The sequence below is a fragment of the Schistosoma haematobium genome, chromosome ZW (genome assembly GCF_000699445.3).
Source record: "Schistosoma haematobium chromosome ZW, whole genome shotgun sequence".
NCBI classification, from domain to species: Eukaryota; Metazoa; Platyhelminthes; class Trematoda; order Strigeidida; family Schistosomatidae; genus Schistosoma; species Schistosoma haematobium.
In genome coordinates this window covers 80,212,151-80,234,131 of record NC_067195.1, presented here as the reverse complement: position 1 = coordinate 80,234,131, position 21,981 = coordinate 80,212,151, and the positions used below count along the sequence as shown (strand labels likewise).

The 21,981-nt window shown below is 32.4% G+C and overlaps 1 protein-coding gene across 1 annotated transcript in view; it reads left to right on the top strand.

Annotated features, from left to right (window-relative positions):
* Positions 1-19,833, top strand: part of PHC3_3 (polyhomeotic) — a 28,474-nt gene extending 8,641 nt beyond the window's left edge. The window contains exons 8-14 of the mRNA XM_051212424.1: positions 1,956-2,357; positions 5,712-6,185; positions 9,195-9,346; positions 12,379-13,093; positions 14,637-15,087; positions 16,538-16,845; positions 18,896-19,833. Of these exons, the coding sequence (XP_051072609.1) occupies positions 1,956-2,357; positions 5,712-6,185; positions 9,195-9,346; positions 12,379-13,093; positions 14,637-15,087; positions 16,538-16,845; positions 18,896-19,255 (2,862 nt within the window). The 3' untranslated portion in view covers positions 19,256-19,833. The remainder of the gene's footprint in view (positions 1-1,955; positions 2,358-5,711; positions 6,186-9,194; positions 9,347-12,378; positions 13,094-14,636; positions 15,088-16,537; positions 16,846-18,895) is intronic.
* The last annotated feature ends 2,148 nt before the right edge of the window (positions 19,834-21,981 follow it).

The following is a 21,981-nucleotide window of genomic DNA, read 5'->3' as shown; positions in this document are numbered from 1 at the left end:
GTGTCATTAAAGAGATGTCATGTTTGTCTAAATTATTGACGATTAATATAAATACAAAGCACCCATTTAATACTGGTGTTAGTTCATGAATTTATTGACCATTCGTGTGAGCTTTCCTGTTAGATGCAGACTTGTTAGTTGAAGTTTACGTGATAACAGTGGTTAGAAACTTTTGGTAACTTGGTTCAGAATCAGTCACAGTAGTGCAAAAACAATCACTCTTGATCTCGAACTGTAAATATTTCTTTATATATACCTTTTCATCTTGTTGTTCTGAATCATATTTCCCATGTTTATTCTTATTTATTATCATTGATAATACGATTGTTTTGATCCCTTTGTTATTCATCTTATTAATTTCATCTCTTTGTCTCAGTGTAAAACATGAAAATTTGAGCTAACGCTTGTTTATGCTAGACTATAGATTGATTATGACTGACCGATTCAGTACTGGTTAGTTATCAATCTTTAAGCCGATTATATAAAGTAGTGAAAGCATTTTGAGTATATTTAATTGATTTCAAAGCTAATAACTAATCATTTAAGTATTCAAACTATACACTTAATAACCTATTGATGCACATAAATTCTTTTTCTGAATACTTCGAGGTTTATCAAATAATAGAATTTCAATTGTTATACAAACCTAACTATAGTACTCAACACCATACCACGTATGAGGTGACCTAATATAGTCTGTTCACACTGTTAGTTAGAAAATGCCGTTGATTCGTTTTTTACGGTTTATCTTGTCTATTGGATTCATCAAGCTTTAATTTTATTAAATGTTTACATCTTCCTGTTACATTCTAACAAAATAATGATCCTTGATCCCGTACCTGAGGCATGTTGCTTTTTAACTTCAGAATGATTTGAACCCAACTTGATTTATCAAAGGAAATGTTTAAACAGGAACCGTTCACTTTGTCTATATAGTTAAATAAAATAATCACTATTAGATTCCTTAGATATCTTTAGATAGCTTAAACGAATACTAAAAATTGACATCCACTCTCGAAACACTTACAAACACCGTGACTGTTTTAATTAAACGTAAAATCTTGGTAAGATAAATTCAACGCAATATCTTAGCCTCGAAAAAAAATACCTGGGCATTGAAGTTTTTATTTTTTGTTATTTTTAAACAGACTTTAAATATCCTTATATTTCTACGTCTGGATAACTTTTAACCAAACACCATAATCGCATCCAGTGTATTTTTCCCTGGTTATGCTTTTCTTAAAACTGATTTCTGCTGTGCAAGTTGTAATGTTTGAGTTGTGAACTCATTCAGTCAGTTAGTTATAAAGAAAATAGAGCCTGGGACAAATATGCGTTGGTTCAAGTTCCCCATACCACACTAGCACGGCAAGATGTACATATTAACTCGGTTGAAATAATGTTGTAACATAGATAATGAGAAACACTAAACATTCGGAATAAATAAAGGTATAAAGAAATACTTAGCTCGAAATCTAAGAAAAGATAAAAAAATAAATGCATCTACATCATTATGTTCAACTCTAAGCCTTGTTACTCAACGTCTTTAATAACAGATATTCTATTGTGATGTGCGCTACATATGCGGACATATATAAGTAGTATGTATCAGGAATTGGGAGTACAATCCTTATCAGCAAACAAGTGAAATAAAGAGAAGACGAAGAGCAATCTGAAGAAAGATGAAGTATGTAAAGGACAACTAAAGGAAGATATGCAAATAATGTAATTTAATGTATGATTTTCATATTTTATAAAGACAATGTGTGATTTTGCATAAAAATAGTAAATTGGTTTACCGTACTTGATTTCCCGTTTACTACACTATCGTAATCCATGTATTACATTACTTCAACACTAGTTACTCTATATTTAGTCAGTCGTATATTTTCTATCAAAAATATTTATCGTGTTTTATAATCCATTTCATTTCTTTTTTTTCTTTCTTTTTTTAGTTCCCTACATTTCCAAATCTATTTCAAACCAATGATAATTGTTTAACTAATACATTTATCTCATCTAGTTTACCAACTGATTTAACTTCTACTTGTGACACAAAATCATCTTTAAATATTATTGGAAATAGTCTTGGCGGTAATAGTGGTACTTGTTTATCAACTTATTGGCCGTATGTTAGTTCAAATGATCTAATAAATCCAACATCTATTGTTCAAGCCACCAATTCAACTCATCAAACAGATTATTTACAATCTGTTAGTAATAATAGTTTAAATGATCGAAGTAAAATGAACGATGTCAATACAGACAATAGTGGTATTTTAAATAATCCTGAAAATATTAATGGTGGGACTGCTACTACTACTACTACCACTATTACCATAAATCCATTAACTCATGTATGTCATCTTGTTTAATGAAATTAGAATTTTAAGTGTGTTATAAATAATTTTACTGGTTATTTTAATCAGTGACTTTTCATTTCAGTTTACTTGCACTATCATTGATGCTCTCTCTATGAATTAATGATCATTGTTAAAGTTATAAATAAACTAAAACCAACAGACCTTAAGAAGTACAGTTTGTTGAATAAAATATTACACAATTGAATGTTCAGAACTGAATTCACCAAGCTAACAACATGGTCCTCTTACATATGTAGGTTCAGTTGTCCTAACTCCTGGAGGCACGATTAGCTTGTCGTCTGGTGATTGCTTTATTTTGATAGGTTATGGATAGATACCAACAGGATGATGACCATCAACCAAGTAATAAGCTATTACAGTGTTAAATCTATGTTTTGATTTTCGTCTCAAATTTTATAAGGTAGACTCGTAATTGCAATTGGGAATCCTTTATTTCTTTTGTTCTGATGCATGTGTTTTAGTGTATACATGTAATGTGATAGATACAAATGCAGATAACGTGAAGTCGAAATGAGTCTACTTGTACTAATCCTATTCCTAATTAATCCAGTTTTTCTAATTACTTAGTGACGTAAATTTCCTATTCCTAGGATGGGCTCTTAGATTTACCTTTCTAGAATATTCACAAATACTATGCATAATTAACGTTTCAAACAATCCCTTCATATCTGTTTTCCTTATTAATCTACATCTATACCACCCCATTCGCCTTAGTTGAATCAAATGAAAAACAAACCGTGAAAACTTTTCATTAGATATTCTGTCGTGTTTCATTTTACTTATTGTACCACCATGGAAAAGGAAATATATTATTTTTTAAAAAGCTATACGAAAGTAAACTGTTGTTTAGGAAAAGCATATTCATAATATTATTGCAGTACTAGGTGCTTAATAGATTCAATATAACCAATGGTACAACTAATTCTTAGATGTATGGACTCAAATAGTTGACCTCTTATTGTTAATCGGTTCTTTGTCGCACGTTTGTATGTAAACTTTAATCAATGAGTTATATATTTATGTAAAGTAATAACTAATAGGGTATTTAAACTCAACAGTATTTGTGATATTTTATGCGAAATCCATATTTTCAAAATGCAAATTGCAAATATCGTGTTAAATTCTACTTAATACTCTAATAGTCACATTTTAATGAACTTCATTTAATTACCTTTATTGCATAATGCTTTTTGTAACTACCGTGTTAAATTCATATACAATGTAGAAATAGATCGAAAGAAAATAAGTAGCGGCCAGATAAAAACGTCATGTTACTCTTAAATAGTGAAAATAATGATAATAATAATAATAATAATAATAATAATAATAGCATCAATTCACAGAATTATGATCTGCTGATCTAAGCCATATCGGATTCTTCTACGACCCCGCCACAAGTAATCGAACGGGAAAACTTCATTCTTGTGCATAAATGCTTAGGCTCTAGTCGGCATTTGATGTTGTTAATATCTAACTCCGATTAATTCACGATATTACACGACCATCTTCAGTTACTTGCGGTAGATAACTGAACTCTATCAGTCACAGCTTGTGATTTTGATTGTATTAGTTAGTATTAACTTCCATACAAACTAATCACATCAATGGATCGTGGTAAATAGCATATATATATTAAGACTAATTACTTCTATACCATTTTTTAATTTGCTATATTGAACTAATCAACTTGATAACTGTCTATATTTAGAATTTGTTTTTTGATTCTCAAGTAAATTGCATATTAATTTTCACCTTAATTGAGTTACAGTGTAGCATAGTTTTAATAGTTCTCTCTTTCTTTTTGCTTGATAACTAATATATACTTGATGTATTTAAATTAGAAAATTCATTAATGTATTATTATTTATTACGTAAATTGTTCACAATAGATTGGTGTATTAATGGTTTCTTTTTCTCTCTCCCCATTTACTTCGGTTTGCGTAACTGGGTAATTTCAGTTGCCCCCCCCCTCACACTTTAAATTTGACTCAAAGTCAAGTACATAAGTGTTTGTACCTTGTAGGATAAGTTAACGAATAAATGAACAAATAAATACTGCACTTTTAATTGTCACTGTTATTTACTTAGAAGTAGAATTTTCATTATTATAACTTTTATATCTCTGAGGCAGGGAATCACTTACTGTGGTAGTCTTTTAAAAACCTCATCATGAAAGAATTTGTATCTAAATATTGTAAAATTACTTTAGTCGTTATTGTATACAATGTTTGCTTGTTTTAAAAGCAATATCACTGTGTATGTGTATTGTTGAGTGAAAAATCAATGAATTATTCCTTTTCGTGTACCATTTATCTCACAACATCTTGAAAGAATCTCAAAAAATCCTACTTGAATTGTAACAGAAAAGAAATAAAAATTAGTAATAGTATCCAATTAAATTATTTAAACTATGTAATAGTATGAACAGAAATTTAAAGTATGGGAAACTTCTAGGTCATCGGTTAATAAGAAATTAACATGTTACTATTTAATTAAGCTGCCTCTTGTTAGAATCAGTTCTGACAGGTACGAATTCATATTGAAGTTTCTCCTGTAGAACTGCTTATGATCAGTTAACATTTTTAGTGAATTATAATCAGTTATGTTACTCGAATTTTTCCAAGTCATGATTCGTAGAATCGATTTACTGTTTCATATCTAAATGTGTCCATATTTATACCTTACACAATAATTGTAACTTGAAATCGAAAACACTATTATGTGCTTGCTTCAGAAGTTTATTTTCCTCATAATTTACTGTATAATACAGTGTTAAATATATCAATGTAATAATTTCATTACATTTCCTAATGTTCATACAACTCACTGACATCAGTTATAGGTGTATATGCTCAATTTTGCATCGCATTGTTTATCTGTAATCTACAGTCACTATCGAGTTGTCTGTATTAAATCAAGTAAACAATAGCGGGGTTTGAACCTACAACCTAGTTGACTGAATTAGAAGTAATTTAATCACTATCTTCTACTTACTTAATGTTGTTTTCAAGCATTGGCTTTGTGGTTATGGCGTCCAAATTTCAACCACTAAGTCTCAGATGCAAACCCCTCTCCGCGTACTTCAGTTTAGGCAGCCAAGTAGTACTAGTAGTACCACTAGTCCTAAGTCAGATAGATGAATCCATACTTTACAAATAATTTGACTGCTGCTTAGTGTTGACTAATTAGGTTGTACGATTTTTTAATTATCATTTGTTTGTAAACTATTTCTTTTTAGAAAAAATAATTTATCTTAATGGTTTCATCATGTTTAGCAGGAAATCGTTTATTTGATTTTTATTTTCGTTTTTTATTTTCTTTTTCTAGGTACCAATTAATTCGTCAATTAACAGTACGTTTACTACAATAAATACTACTACCACTACTAGTATCACCTCTACGTTAGATAATAATAGTAATAATGGTAATCATAACAAAACTAATATAGTCCCACTTAATTCCTCGGCAACTGTCCTACCAGCTATACGTCGTCGCCGTCGATTATTCGCACAAAATGGTATTAAACCAATTACAAATGTGATTCAAAGTCCTTTTCTAAACCATACTAATTCCATGAATGATGAGAGTAATAATTCTACTGTGGTGAATTCTACTGGTGATGATGCAAATATTCCAACGGTATCTGATTCACAACTTTGTGCAAATGTTAATAATAGTAATGATAATGATAATAATAATAGTGATAGCAGTGTTGATAATGATGTTGATGATATTATTAATATTAATAGTGATTCTCTAACAACATGTGACAATGAATTGAAACAATCAGACACTATGCAGGTAAGTCTTTGTTGTGACTTTTTAATCGTTAAGAAATGTTAGTAATCACTTTGCATAATAATGTTAAATGAGATTCAAACGGTTAACGACATTATATATCTACTCATCTCACGAAAACTGAAATATATCATGAAATCTTGTGATGCTAGGTGGCTGGAAGTAATGGTCTACATGAATCCCTCAGACCCCATCAGGTTTCATGCTAGTGGGGACTTGTCAATAAGGTGTGTTTGAAACCTGGAGAGCATTGATACACCCTGTGAGATTTGAACCCGATTCAATCAGTTTGCCTTTCTAACAGTCATTCACTCAGTCAGTCAGTTACATATAACGTCGAACTCAGCAAATATGTGCATTGAGTTCAAGTTGCTACATCATATCACTACAGGGAGTTGTAAATAGCAAGACAAAAATTACCAGAGTTGTTGAAATGGTCACACTATCAATATTGCCTGACAAAACATTTTATTTGAATGCATCCATTCTGCTTTTGATATCTTGGATATTAGTTTTTTTTAGTTGTTTATTTCTTTCTTACTACAGCTCGATCTTAATCCAATATTATTGGCTAAACACTATCCTAATTTAAACTTCGTTGAATCGACAGGTTACAGCTTTGTATTAGAACTTTGAAAAATGTATCTTGAATCTAATCACTAGTGTATGCGTAAGCACTCGGTTAGTGCTTACTAAGGTGATTTTGTGGATTATTTATTTCTATAATTTGGAAGTCATTTTTATCATAAACTGATATCATATATTCTTCAGTAGATTTGAATCGCATTTCACAGTGTAATCTAAATCTAGGGCTTCCAGGTTTTCGATAGTGGTTTAGCTTAGATTGACTCTTGAATCCAACTGTTATAATATAAGATGCTCAATACATCCTAATGACGACCCAACTCGTTAGATGTACGTTCTCCATCTAAGTTCAAACTTTAACTCAGTACCTATGACTTCCAAACTCAACATATTATCCACTAATTTAGTGAGTCTAATTAGTTATTATCAATAGAGACTGATTAATTCTAGTTTTTGGTTAATAACAACAACGGAAAAATACAAATAATATCCCATGTTACCAAATTTTCCACTGCAAACAATTTCAAAACATCCATCGGTTCATTACTACTATAAGAATATAAAGAATTCGCATTGTCCGTTTTTCAATCGTATGTGTATTGACAAAAGTTTAAATCATCCCCCATATCGTATTCTTCCTTCTGAACATTATTCTCTATGTGTATTTGTATTTTTCACTAACTGTTTTTCTCTCTCGATCAGTCGCTTACATCCCGTCATATGCCTATATTTATTTATTTGTTTTTTAGTCTACCTCTATCTCCTTTTACCTAAAATTTAATTGGTTGTTTTGTCTTATCTTACCTTTGTTTACGCATAAATATTTTTCTCTTTTTCTTAGCTTGCTAAAAGTTTATCAATAGAATTATTTTCCTTGTTTTATGTGTCTTGATCACAGTCATCATATCATCCCTTTCTCGGATAAACTAAGGTTTGTTGTACTATCAAATTTACCTAAAAGTCATCTATAAACTCAATCAACTTGAGATATTACATAATATAGAAAAGGATGGATTGATTCTTTATGATATTAATATTAACGATAATTCACTTAGTGTCACTATCTTGAAACATCGACTTCGGTAGCTTTGATATGTTCTACGAATGTCGTCCCGGAGAATCCCACGTCGTGTATTATTTGCCGACACTGGTTGGAAAAAGCGGGGAGGTGGTCAGTGTATGATATGGTTGTGACTGACTGATAACTCCTTTAACGTTCAATTATGACAACTTTTTTGATAACCATATCAGTCATATCCTAGAAATCACATTATCTCTTTCATTTTGGCAATGACGTTTGTTTAGAAGAAGTATCGATGGATCTCAGATCTTTCTTATAAAATCTAATTTAACACTGATGTATCCAAAATAAACATGATGAGTTTTTAACATACACCGAATAGTCGAAGACCCTTTTCAACCACTTAGCCACTATCTCTTTATAATCCACTCTCGAAATGCTCTCACATGGCCACGCGTATATAGCCTCTGCCAGGGAAGTCCTACTCACTGCCTTCTCTTGCCATTACTGTTGTTTACGAAATTGAGAGGACGACGAAAAGTGAATGTCTGGCCCTTCAACCGGTTTGGTGGACACGGAGACTCCACCTAGGGGAGTTGGAAAACCCTCATTCCAAACCAATGCTCCACATGGTCTCCAGAATTCTAAAGAAACAAATAGCGTATGAACCTATTGTTGGTCACCGGCTACCATGGGACTGCATCTCCTTACGATGCTCCATTGCCTTGTGGATTAGACCTTCATGTCGAAGGCTCCGGGTGTGGCTCCCTAAGAAAACCATGTGCTTCAGTTTGGGCACCCGGGCAGTATCACAGCCCTCACAGAAATCAAATGAGATTTGTGTGGCACATATGTATTTGGTGCCTCCTTGTACCAATATATGTGTTCAAATAATAATAATAAACTTAGGACTTGATATAAGTATATATCAGTTGAAGTTGCTACATGACCTCCATTTATTATTAACTTTCAATTTACGACTTTGACTGGTAGTAATATACACGAACGTAAACACTGTTACTAAGGTGTTTCTTTATAAGTTTAACTCATTGACTTTGTTATTATTTCACTGTTTCTCATTCATAATTATCATTAAATTTACCGTTCACATTTCATTCACAATAATAATAACTGGCCGTGTTAGTTTAGTGCAAGTGGTTTATGGGGTGGTGACCCAGTTCTAAAAGCATTCGACTTCAAACGTCTAAGTTAGATGTTCGAACCTTTTCCCCACCGATTTCGGTCTGGTCAACCGAACATTATCATTGGTTTTCACACTTAAAGTGTGGCTTGCAAAGCTAAGTATACACATTTGTACACCTAGTGAATGAGTTAAATTACACAATATACCATCTTTTTTAATATTGTTTTTCGTTTTTTTTCTTCACTCATTTCATTGGATTCAGTCGTACGATAAATTGACCCCTTTTACAAAATCATCAACTACCACAATACTCAATTTCAGGAGCGACACGTTACAACAATCTGTTGAAAGTGAACAATTATGTAATCAGATCTCTACTGATATTGAATTTACTTCTAAATTATCGAAAGAAATGTAAGTTACTTTTGATTTCTTTTCTCTTCTAAGTTTCTGAATATTGGTCCGACATACTTCCTTTTATCCCCAATATTCGGTCGGAAGACAAATATATAAGATAAGACTAAATAATTAACAGGATCATATACTTTAGCTTAATCTGACGTAAATAAGAAATCAAAATTCGGACATACAACTATATCATAGGTAATAAAAAACTGAGGAACAAGTTCATAATTGATTAATAATAGCTTAGGGAAGGCTTAACATACATCATTAGTTATTAAGTTAAATGAAATCTTATAAATAGGATAATATGAAATTACCGTGAACCGGCTATTTAATAAATACGTAGTATAGACACAATAATTCATTATATATTAGTTTTAAAACTTTCACCTTTCCCAAACATTCTCCAACCCATATCTAACATATTATCTAGTCACATTAAGTTTCATTACGATATGTCTTGAGATCAGTTTGGTTTAGGTCTATGGTAATTTTCAATTACGATTGATCAAGATTATTCTAATACAATTGGGATCTATTTCAACCTTCATAATACGGCAACTAACACATACCGCTTAAACAATAATCCCGGAACTATAGAACCTGAGAAAAATTTTATGAGTTACAGAAAAGACTTGATATTTAACAAAATCAAATTGAAGCGGAACTGATCTTCACAAATAGTAACAAAACATAATCTCGTGACAGTAAAATTAGTAAACTGAAAGTGGTATCAATCGAACATAAAACAACAAAGGTTATACAGAAATATGAATTAGAAAAATGTACTCGGATTGATTAGTACAGAAAGGAAATTAATACTCATTGAAAAAAACAAACTAGGTGATCTGAAATCTTCTTAGTGTATTATTACGTGAATGATAAGTTCTTAATCTAATCTATCTCTCTGTGATTTCAAGAATTATTCTAGTTTTAAATAATTTGTTATAGCTTTCCCCTTATATGTTTTTATTTTTAAAAATAACCATTTATACTTGATTAACGTATTATTTTGTTTCATTGATTCGATTTCACATTTAATTTCTTTGATCAATTTATCATTGAAATGTATATAAGAATTATGAAATGAGCGCTTATTTAGAATCATTATCCACAATTGTTCACTGTAGTGAAGTGGAATACATACTTTGTTATTCTTAAAGTTATGTAAAAATCTGTAAGCACTGGACGGTCGTTTTATCCTATTGTGGGACGCCTCGGCAGTGAACATCCACAATCCCGCCTCGCTAGATTCAAATCCATAACCTACGGTCTCGCGCGCGAGCGCTTAACCTCTAGACCACTGAGCCGGCCGGCATCCAACGGTGTTAATTTCTAACCTCAACTAATCCACTAAATTGAGCGACACATCCACCATTGTCTTCAGTGAGTTATTATCTCACAACAGACCCGGTTGAACTCCACTGGTCACTGTTTCTCACTAGAACTGCAGGGAATTCCTCCTGAAGCCAGTCACTAGTGAACATATGTTGATTAATATCAGAAGGTGTATTTCCTGGAGTTTTAGTGAAAAGCAGTGACCAGTAGAGCTCAACCAAATCTGTTGTGAAATAGTAACTCACTGAAGACAATGGTGGATGTGTCGCCCAATTTCGTGGATTAGTTGAGGTTAGAAATTAACACCGTTGAATGCCGGTCGGCTCAGTGGTCTAGTGATTAGGCGTTCGCGCGTGAGACCGATGGGTCCTGGGTTCGAATCTCACGAGGCGGGATGGTGGACGCGCACTGGTGAGAAGTCCTACAAGATGACGAGATGGCTGTCCAGTGCTTTCAGGTTTTCCATGATGATCTAGCTTTAATTGGCTCATGATCTCAACTATTAAAATTACCATAACTATTATGTTATAATGCCCGAAATAAGGGATGCCTAATTGAACTAGACAATGTATGCTATAATGTTGGAACTCAGAATCCTCGAAAACAATAATGTGTATATATTTGACCGATTTCGGGACGTATCACCTAACTTCTTAAACCATTAGTCATGGTTATTACAAGGTCAGCATACAGGTAGTTTGTATAAGGTGGTTGTTTGAGTTAATCGATAGAAAAATCCAGATCTACATTCCAGCTATTGACACTCGTCAGTAAGGAGTATCTGTAATTTTGAGAGAGCTGATACTCCTTGGAGTATTCAATCTCATGTCACCCAAGCACTAAAAAGTACATGACATACGTGACATTGATAATTAATCGGTAATCAATCAGTTTTTTAGGTAGTCTGTATCCAATAATACAGCTCAAAAGAAACGGATTTCATAAACTGATATCACATCTTAGTTTAATGGTCGTATAGTTTTGTTTACAACCTACTTCTATCCCATACAACATCGCACTTGGTTAAACATGTCACATCTACTTGAATTTATGGGAGACTTACTTCTTTATCAGCCAGTTTGCACTCATTCCCCAGTAACCTACGTTTACTCTCAACATTTCCCACTTGGTTGGTTCACCGTGAACGGGCAGTTGTAGTTGACTGTAGTTCTGTTTTGTTTTATTAACTTCGACAATGCATGTTTAAGTCACACAATGAATGTAGTCGGACTATTTTTGTTGGATAGAGAGTAATTATTGGAAAGTTTAGTGCGTATATTTTAATCATTTTCCAAACTCAAATGTGAATGTTCTTGTGTACAAATAGGTTTTTACACGGGTTCTAATCAGAAACAGATACACTGTTAGTAGTTGTAATATCCTAGTCGGTACACTGTATTGAAACATTTAACATTTAACAAGTTGGTTCTAAGATGTTTAAATCTCACTCCCCCTAATTTGATTTGATCAACTAAGCAGTAGCAAGTATACCTCTAGCCTGGACTTAGAAATGTCTCTCATAGTCAAGTACACAAATTTGTACTTGTTTCAGTTTTCTATTCTATTACAAATTCCTACTTACAGTTTTTAAGATGAGATGATAATCTGTACATTAAACGGTAATATTGGTATAAACTGGTTAGTTTTCATCTCGTGAATAATACTATTATTTACTAATATTATTATTATCATTGATTTTTTAGCCAACAAAAGGATTCAGTAGAGTATGATGATATAGCTAAGCTTCCTTCATCATCATGTGCTACTTTTATCAACAGTTCCTTAGTAATGACAACCATAGTGACAACGCAACTAATTCCAACTTTGTCAACCATCAGCATGACATCAAATATAACAATTACTCCTTCACAAATGATTACTACTTCCTCTACGATCAGCCCAGATCGTCGAATAGTAGCCTTAAATGCAACCAAAGCTCATGATCTTAATCACAATGTAGATGGTTCAGTTTCTTCAACTTCTCTACCATTTTCACCTTCAAATGCTGATAATAATAATAAATTGGTATACAAGAACTCAGATATTTTACAAAATGAAAATAAAGTGGTATCAGTTGGAAAATATGATGACAAAGAAGCAGCAAAAGATGTCATTAATAATCAAATGAAATCACAGGTCAATAGCACTTTACTAGTAAATAATGATATTGATAATAGTAGTGATCAGAAAGATTCAATTAATGCAAATTATTCAAAATTATTAAGCACAGCTTGTGTTAGTACTAGTGGTAGTAGTAATAGTATTAACGCTAGTAGTACAACATGTTCTAAATTGAAATCAACGATAACGCCTTTTGAATTTCCTCCTCCACCTGTAATTATCGGTCCTGATGATCGACGTATATTAACTCATTATATTGATGGACATATTATTTATGAAAGTGATAAACCATTTCCAGTAAGTTAAAAATATGTATGTATTTTGCGATCATTTCTTTATTTTCCTTAATGCTTCTGTAATATAATTTGGTTGTAAGCAGAAATGAATGGTGGCTAGCGATCGAATCCAGCATGTGCGTTTCGTCCTATTTTAGTTGGTTGTTTTACAGTCTAATTTATGGTAATAAGATGGATATCTCTTAAAAGTCGTCTCTGAACTATAGTGTCATGTCTTACAGTTTAATATTCTGAATAAACTATTGTTAACTAGTTAGTTAACCATTTGCTATTGATGTAAGTAGGACCCTAGGATAAATTTACGTGTCGGCTTGAATTCTCATGACTTACATCAGGATAGAGAGAAAATTGTCAAGATAAGAAGTGGAAAAGAGTAGTATAATTTACATTCAAAACCTAAGTTGTGGAAGTGAAGTACAAAAATATAAAATTTGACCAAAGACTAAACAGTTGAGAATGGGCACTTAACTTACTGTTAATGCTACTACATCAAATTTCACACCAATAAATGACGATTGTTACATGAACTCTAATCAAGAGTTCTCTGTGCCTACCAATATTGCTCAGCTCAATGATTAATAGCATCATGATTACTACTAAAGCGTTGGATGCCGGCTAAGTGATCTGAATCTCCTGGGTTCGGTCCTAGATGGGGTCGTGGATTCACACTGCCGAGGGGTTCCATACTAGGACGAAACATATTTAGTTCTTCCTGTTTTTCAATAGTTACCCAACTAATATTAGTCCTTATTGTAAACTATGAAATAACTTCATAGACTAATTTTGCTCATTCGTCGGTTTTTTTTCTAGCATTGGTCGTCACCCTAGACATAGACTATGGATGTTTTACCCATGCCTTAATCATGTCAGTCAATGAAGATTAATAGCTTCATCAATAGACTTTATCATTTTGTTCAGAAAAGTCTACATATTTTATTGAGTCAGTAAGCAAATGTTATAAAGACTTCTTTCTGTATTCTTTTGCGCTCAGTATTCAGAAATAACTGTTTCACTATCTTAATACCGTTATGCTATAACATACTGTAAATGATACCTACACTAGAAGATTCATTCTAACTTTATCTTCATCTACTTCCTGCTTCTTTCAGTTTACTACTAACTGTTAACCAATCAAGCGTACGATTTTCAGCCGCCAAGTCACAGTGTTGAAAGCCACTACACTTAATAGAGTTTGAGCAGCTAGATGATAAGAGTATCACTTGCCATCGTACCTTAAGTGTGTCTCAAAACTAAGTGCACGAATTTGTACCAATAGTAACTAATAAAGTGGTCGGTAAATGATACTTCGAACTTACCTATCAATCTTTTCAACCAAGGAATAGTTGATCGTTTAACCAATTAAATCCCTCAAACAAGTATTTTTAAATTTTTATGCATATTATTTATATCTCGAACAATTGAACACTAAAATAGATTGTTAGTGATAGTAATAATTGCTTACCTTAACGTATACTATCGATCATAATCGTATTTATTTATGTGTCATGTAATGCTCTTATTTTTGTTTCTTTTTATTTCATTAGGTGAAAAATGGTATGATAGTGGTTGAAACAGCTCTTATGAAACAGCAACAGTCTTGTGTAGTCAGCTCTACCAATTCACCACTTAAGACTTTCATCATGAATGGTTATGAAGACAGAATAATGAATAATGTCAAATCACCTACAACTCCATCTTTCTCATCATTGAAAACAACAGCTGTAAAACCTGTTGATAACTGTGAATCCGAGGCGTTTATAGCTACTTCTTCATCTAGATTACCTATTCAAGATGTTGGTGGCTGTGGTAGTAGTTGGATTAACCCACTGAAAGTGTCAAATTCATCATCACTGTCTATTGTAGACAAGTATACGAATCATCCAGGATCAATTGTTACGTCTAATTCCCCCTGTATGTTGTTACATTATGAAACTCGACGTCGTAAACCATCCAGTGAACAACAATTGTACAACGATATTCATGATGAAAATGACTGTAAGTTTTCTTCTTTCCTCTAGCTCACATTTGTTTGCCTCATCAGTAAATAACAAAATTAAATGATTTCAAACGCAGTACATTTCAGTGAAACAGTAAGGATGAACCTTGTATACTGTTAGCGCTATGAAGGTTAATAGTGATCTCGGTTATTATAAAGAGGAATCGTAGTCAAAAGGAATAGCTACTTGTAGCTGGTCATATAAATGACGTCCTTATGAGTAGTTTATTGTGTGCTAGCTCTATTTTCTTAACGCCTCATCATGGGTATCGGATATCTATGAGGAGTGACTATATAAGCTATTGTATTGAACAAAATCATACACTTTATTTGTAAAATATGAAAACAATACATTGAATACACCATTTGCATACCTTCCTTGAATTGTCTCTTACAAATTCCATCGCCCTTCCATTCCTGTTGCTACTCGGACTTTATTTATTTATTTATTTATTTGAACACAAATATTGTTACAAAGGGGCACTGAATACATATGCGCCACACAAGTCACTTGATTTGTGTATCGGCTATGATACTGCTCGGCTGCCCAAACCGAAGCACGTGGTGTTCTTGGGGGCCACACCCTGAGCCTTTGGCCTCAAGGTCATGGAACAACGTCAGAAGATGCAGTCCCATTATAGTCGGTGACCAACAATTGATTCTCACGCCATTTGCTTCTTCAGGATTCTGAAGCCCATGTGCACCCTTGGTTTGGAATCAGGGTTTTCCGTATCCCCTAGGTGGATCCTCCATATCCACCAACCCGGTTAAAGAGCCGGTCATTCGCTTTTCTTCTTTTCAATTTCGTAAACAACAGTAATACCTCGAGAAGGCAGTGAGCAGGACTTCCCTGGCAGTGGCTTTATACGCACGGCCATGTGAGAGCATTTCGAGAGTGAATGCTGACTCTCCTCCCCCTCGGCCTCTTTTTTGTCTGCATAATTAATACACAAGGTAGTACTAGACTACATTATTGTTTGATTTTTAGTTCATTTTCGTCACCGTTTTTAACATCAAATGAAAAACCACTGAAAGATCAAGAAGCAGTGGACAGTTGTTTCACTTTAAAACCAGGCGAGTGATTGAGAACGCAAAACCTTAGACCTCACTCTTAGAATCCTATGATCCGTATTCTCTAATTCAGTCAATTTTCTATCCATAGCATGACATCATCCAGTACCGTTGATAGACGATTACTAGACACTGCTTTACTTGGTTAAATTGTACCAGCTTATTATTTCTCACTAGAACTTCGGTAGTTCATCTCTCGAGGTCAGTCACCAGTTAATGAGCTTACAATTAATGTTTGGTTGAGGCAAGTTAGTGAAGATTATTTTCAAATGGGGACCATTAAAATTCATTGGGAGCATTGATTTGAAAATGTTCTATAATTATTAGTTGTCTTAAAATTCATTAATGATTTGTTTAAATTCATTTATTCATTTCTAGCATCAAAAACCAATCATTATCATCAACCTACACAAGGAATTTTAGCATCATATCCCCATTCTACTATATTGTCTTTAGCTAATCGTAATTCGGCTAGTGTGGTTTACACTCAATCACCAATTGTATCAATTCCTAGTCGAAATGATAGACAATCATCTTCTGATATGAAAGGAGGAAATGAACCAACTGTCATAGATGGTAAATCAATTGAAAGTTATTCACATCATTCCTTGATCTCACAATATCAGAACACTGAATCTTCAATATCGCTTAGCAAACCATTAAATGAAATCCAGTCCAGTTCTGGAGTAAGTAAAACTAAAATATCTATTTTCCTTATCGAATCTTTACTTTATAACTACCCTCTGTAGGTATTATAACTTACAATACATGACATCATAGTTCATAATTACTTTTTTCAGCGGTGTTTAATTCCACAAAATAATTATCTTGCCCGTCAACATGATGATTTTTATTTGTTTTTAGTTTAGTAGTGTATAATCCAACGTTTAACTGTTTTTATGATTTGCAATTTCATAAGTAGATTTGGTTTGTTGTTCACTAAAATGAACGATAGTTAAAATACAATGATACATGGCTTCTGACTGATGGCTGTTTACGAGAACTTTTTATTTGTAAAAACTCGTTTTCCCCTCACTATAAATTGAATTGATATCAGATGACAAGACAACTAGTTGCTCAGTAGAATAGGTGTATTCCTAATAAAATAATATGCTCATGAACAAAATATTTGTTAAACGAATAAATGAGATTGATGGAAAATCAAATTTGTAGGTAGGTAGGTAGGTCACTTGTGTTTTACCTTAACCATTGTATTGATTACAACACTCATATTTTGTTTTACGAGCAACTGTTTCATGTCGGTCCACTTTTTCTATGATTAATTATACTAAAAGAGTAAAAACAATAGATGCAATCAGTAAGTGAAAACGTTATTCTCTTCATTATTTCAAATAAGACTATTATGTACCATATAATCATATAAACGGTAATGGGAACCAGTAAAAAAATCGGTGCCAAGTGTTTAATAATAAAGATTGAAGTTACTTTTACATTACTGGAATAATTCAAGAATAATGTTCATTACATAATAATTCCATTTAAAGACGAAATGAAAACTAATAAATACTGAATAAGTGTTTTATTTTGCCACTTTTATTCTTCAATATTCATCATTCATAAAAGAATAGAATTAGATTTAATAAAGATGTGTTCGGTTTGAAATACTGGGGAGTTCAGTATTTGAGGATTTTTCTCTTACCGGATAGTTCGAAAATAAGTGAACATGATTATTTATGTTCCATATGTGACAATGTAACTGTGAAACGAGTTGCTATCTCGATTTATTAGCTAAGTAGATAGTGCATTAAGATTTGAAACGAAGTTGCTGCATTCGAATCCAAATGTGAACGTTAACCTTGGAGTACATCTGTTTGATGAGTCTTAAGTAAGACGAAACGTGAACCGTAGATACAAATATTAACCACAGTTCTTATATCCTAAAGAAATTCGAATTGACCATTTAAATACTGTAGATGTGACATGCCAATTATCATATATCTATGTTTGTAAATTTTATACAAAGTGAGAATGATTGACTGTATTCAGGAAACTTTCCCAGGAAAAAGTAAGGCCAGAGTAGTACATAAACATCTTTTCATACTATCTTTAACTCTGTTGCCCCAGTAACACAGATTCACACTTAAACCCAGTGACATTTAATGAACACAAATAATAAGTATTATATATACTATCCCGACGAGAATATTGAATGGTAACTGTTTGGATCTATTTATGGACCAATACTATCCATATGTTTTTATTGTATAATTGTTAAGAAGCTAAACTATGCATATTCATGTGCCTATTATTACAAGCTTTATTTTGACCCATAGACTATTATTATACCGTTCTTGAGTTATGCCCAGTCTATTAGCTACATTCTTTCACATTCACAGCCACTTTTGGCTAGATCTTGCACAAATGTTGTTTTCTATTTTGTAGTGCGATGTAGTCTGTTTGGTTTGTATATAAACCCAGTATATTTGAAATAAATGATTCGTATAGTAGAAGCTGCTATTGGTGTTCTGGACTCAACAGTCAAGGCTAGGCAGTAAGAATGACCGTTAGGGACTCTAGACTGCTCGTACGAGTTTATGCGTCATTGATTTGGTTGATAAGTCACTGTTCAATAATTAGCGATATCATTACGTTATATATTAATAGGGCAAAAGTTATTATGTATATAGGATTATAGAGTTACATACATAGGTTGTTATTCAAGTTTAATATTAGTATTTTGTTGATCTTTTTTTTTACTTAATTCTATTTTAACAGATTATGACTGGATTAACTTCCACTGCATTCAATCAATCTACATGTCAACAACGAACACCAAGTATTGCTCAAGCAATGTATGGTATATCTCAAACAATTACACCATCACCTGGACTATTAACACCTAATCCACCACCGAAAGGTCCAATATATAAATGGACTCCTGATGATGTTGTTGCATTTGTTCGTGGTACACCTGGTTGTGGAGCATATGCATCGGCATTTTTAAATAATGAAATAGATGGTGAAGCATTATTATTATTAGCTGAAGATCAATTTATTCAACCACCGATTGGTATGAAAATAGGACCAGCACTAAAATTAGTTGCACGATTAGAATCTTTAAAGAATTGTTGTTGATGACATTATTTAGTTGGATAACAATCCGGAATCTACACATAGACACAGATTTATTTCTATACATATATTTTATGCTGACTTATTTAAACTTGATACTCTTAATTTAAGTTATCACGTCTCTCTCCATTGAAACAGTACACTCTTCTTCATTCTATATATTTATATTTCTTTCCGGTGATATTTATCATTCAATGTATGTAAACTTACATCAGTTTCTCATTTGACTTTCTTTTTTTTCCACAACATAGAGCATTTAGCCTAATCAATCAATTCATAAATCATATATTACTATTATTATTGTAAATAAGTAAATACAGCAGAATGATGAACAGATAGTGCTTTGTTCTCTTTCTATCTATCTGTATGTATAAGTGGCAGCAGTATTATCTGGCATCAATTCATAGATGACAATGACGTAATGATATTCATCTATTTCAATTAATAATTCACTTGTTCTTACTGTTTATTTGTAAAAGTATTTATTCATTGACTATTATTATTTATTATTACTGTTTTACCCTGTTGTTGTCGATTGTTACCTTCTTCAATACAATAATTTCATATATCATGTATACGTATATTCATCAAATAAAATTTGTTTTTATTACTGAATGTTGTCTTTTGCAAGTTGCCAATAACGAATAAAGAACTCAGATAGAGAAGACCAATTTATTATTTTCTGAAAAAACTACAGAGTGCTTTAGTAAAATACAAAAAAAATCATACATTCAATACATTATTTGCACATCTTCCATTAGTTGTCTTTTACAAACCCCATTATTCCTTCATTCCTATTATTATTTTGATTGCTCTCAGTTTTCTTTCTTACTTCTTTTCATTTCAATCTTCTGTTTGCAGGTATTTCACTTCCGATTGGTGCCACATACTACTTATATCTATCAACATAAGTAACATACACCATATATATATATATATATATATATATATATATATATATATATATATATATATATATATATATATATATATCACGTTTGCGAAAGATCACTGGAGATGATATATCCATGAGGTCGTTCTTTTTATATCCCAATAATACTGTTGTATTTTTTTAAACTAATCGTTGAAGAAAGTATACTTCACTGATGAATCAGTGGGATTCATCATAGCGGTTATTGGAATTTTGCACGGAATTCAAAATGTGATGATTAGTGTATATCTTAATAAGAGCTAATAGTTATTAAGACGTGACAATTTTTCGCGAAGAAAATAGTAAGATATACATGTGGTTAATATGTATACAAAGTTTCCACGTGATTTGTGAATTCCCCAAGGTAACTTAAAGGTTTTTGAGATTTGAAATCGAAAAACTATCAGTGTAAGTATAACTATGAGACAGTTCCCCACTGTGACTCCAACTCCTAATTCTAGCCTTGTTTTCGTTTATATGTAGTTGTTAAGTCCTTGATTTTTCTACCCACTGATAACTTGTCTCAATCTAGATTAAGACCTTGATGTGACAAGCTGAGTGGTTTAACTTTGATACTAGTATGCGTAGATTCGAAGTGAGAATAACTGCTTGGGGTAGAGAGACGAAAACTATTCTATCAATTGATTGGGTGATAAGCGGCCTCGAAAGAGAAGACGAGATAACTGGAACATTACTCGATTTATTCCCAATTCTGATCTCGTTCAGATTCAGATTAGTGTAAAAAGGTACATGAATAAATAGATGTTTAACAAGACCACAATGTACAAACAATTAGGAAAATACAATTACGTCCAAAACTGGGGATTGGGATAGAAAATAGAGAATAAAAGATTGTGTTTAAATTGCAATAGCTTTGGAACAGATAAGGCTATGGCAGTGAACCACACATCAAGCGAAAGCTTATGGTCTAGAATAAACTAGGGAAAAGAATGAATGTTACTTTTTTTACAAGCTTTGAATTAAATGAAGTAACGTCCCCAAAAATAGCTTCCGTAGTTTGTCATAGCTTCTTGTTTCTCTGTTCACATCAGTAGTGAACTACTCACTCAAATTACTTGCATCCTGATTGCCTTTACTTTTTCAGGGTCATTTAAAGTTCGTCAGTTAGATATACTTTTACCTTTTTTAGAAAGAAGAATGAATCTAACTTATTGTACTTCAACATTTTAGACTGGCAATCTGATAGTAATTACAATGAAGTTTTTCTTTGTGAATATCCCTTGTCCATAGATCATTATCATATTACATCATTTAACTGCTGAACATTTAAGAAACGAAGTCAATTATAATATTTGAAAAATCATAATGGTCAGAATGAAAGCATATTAAACAACACTTGATAATACAGAGGGAAGCGCTCGTTAGCGTATAAGATACAAAAGTAATTGACTTGAAAAATGAATGAATGGTTGACACTAGACATTACCAAAACTATATAAAGTTCGAGTGTTAAGTTTGTGTAATTGTAAATGCCTCAGTAAAGTGAAATGTATCCTGAAAATGGTTGAAATTTCCTGTACTATTCTGTCATTGATTAAGTTGTACTCACTCAACAATTCATTTCCATCTATCGTTCTTCTTGTCTGTAACTTGAGTGTTGTATTTCGTTCATACATGTGTGAAATTTGGACACTGCGTTCAGTTATTTGGTATTCTGTGTTTCAGTTCACCACAATGGGAAATAATACTGCAACTAGCTGATTTTACTCGTTTCAGTTATTTCAAAATTGCCTGTATTCTCACATTTGGAAACAAGAGAAATTACCAGTAATAAGTA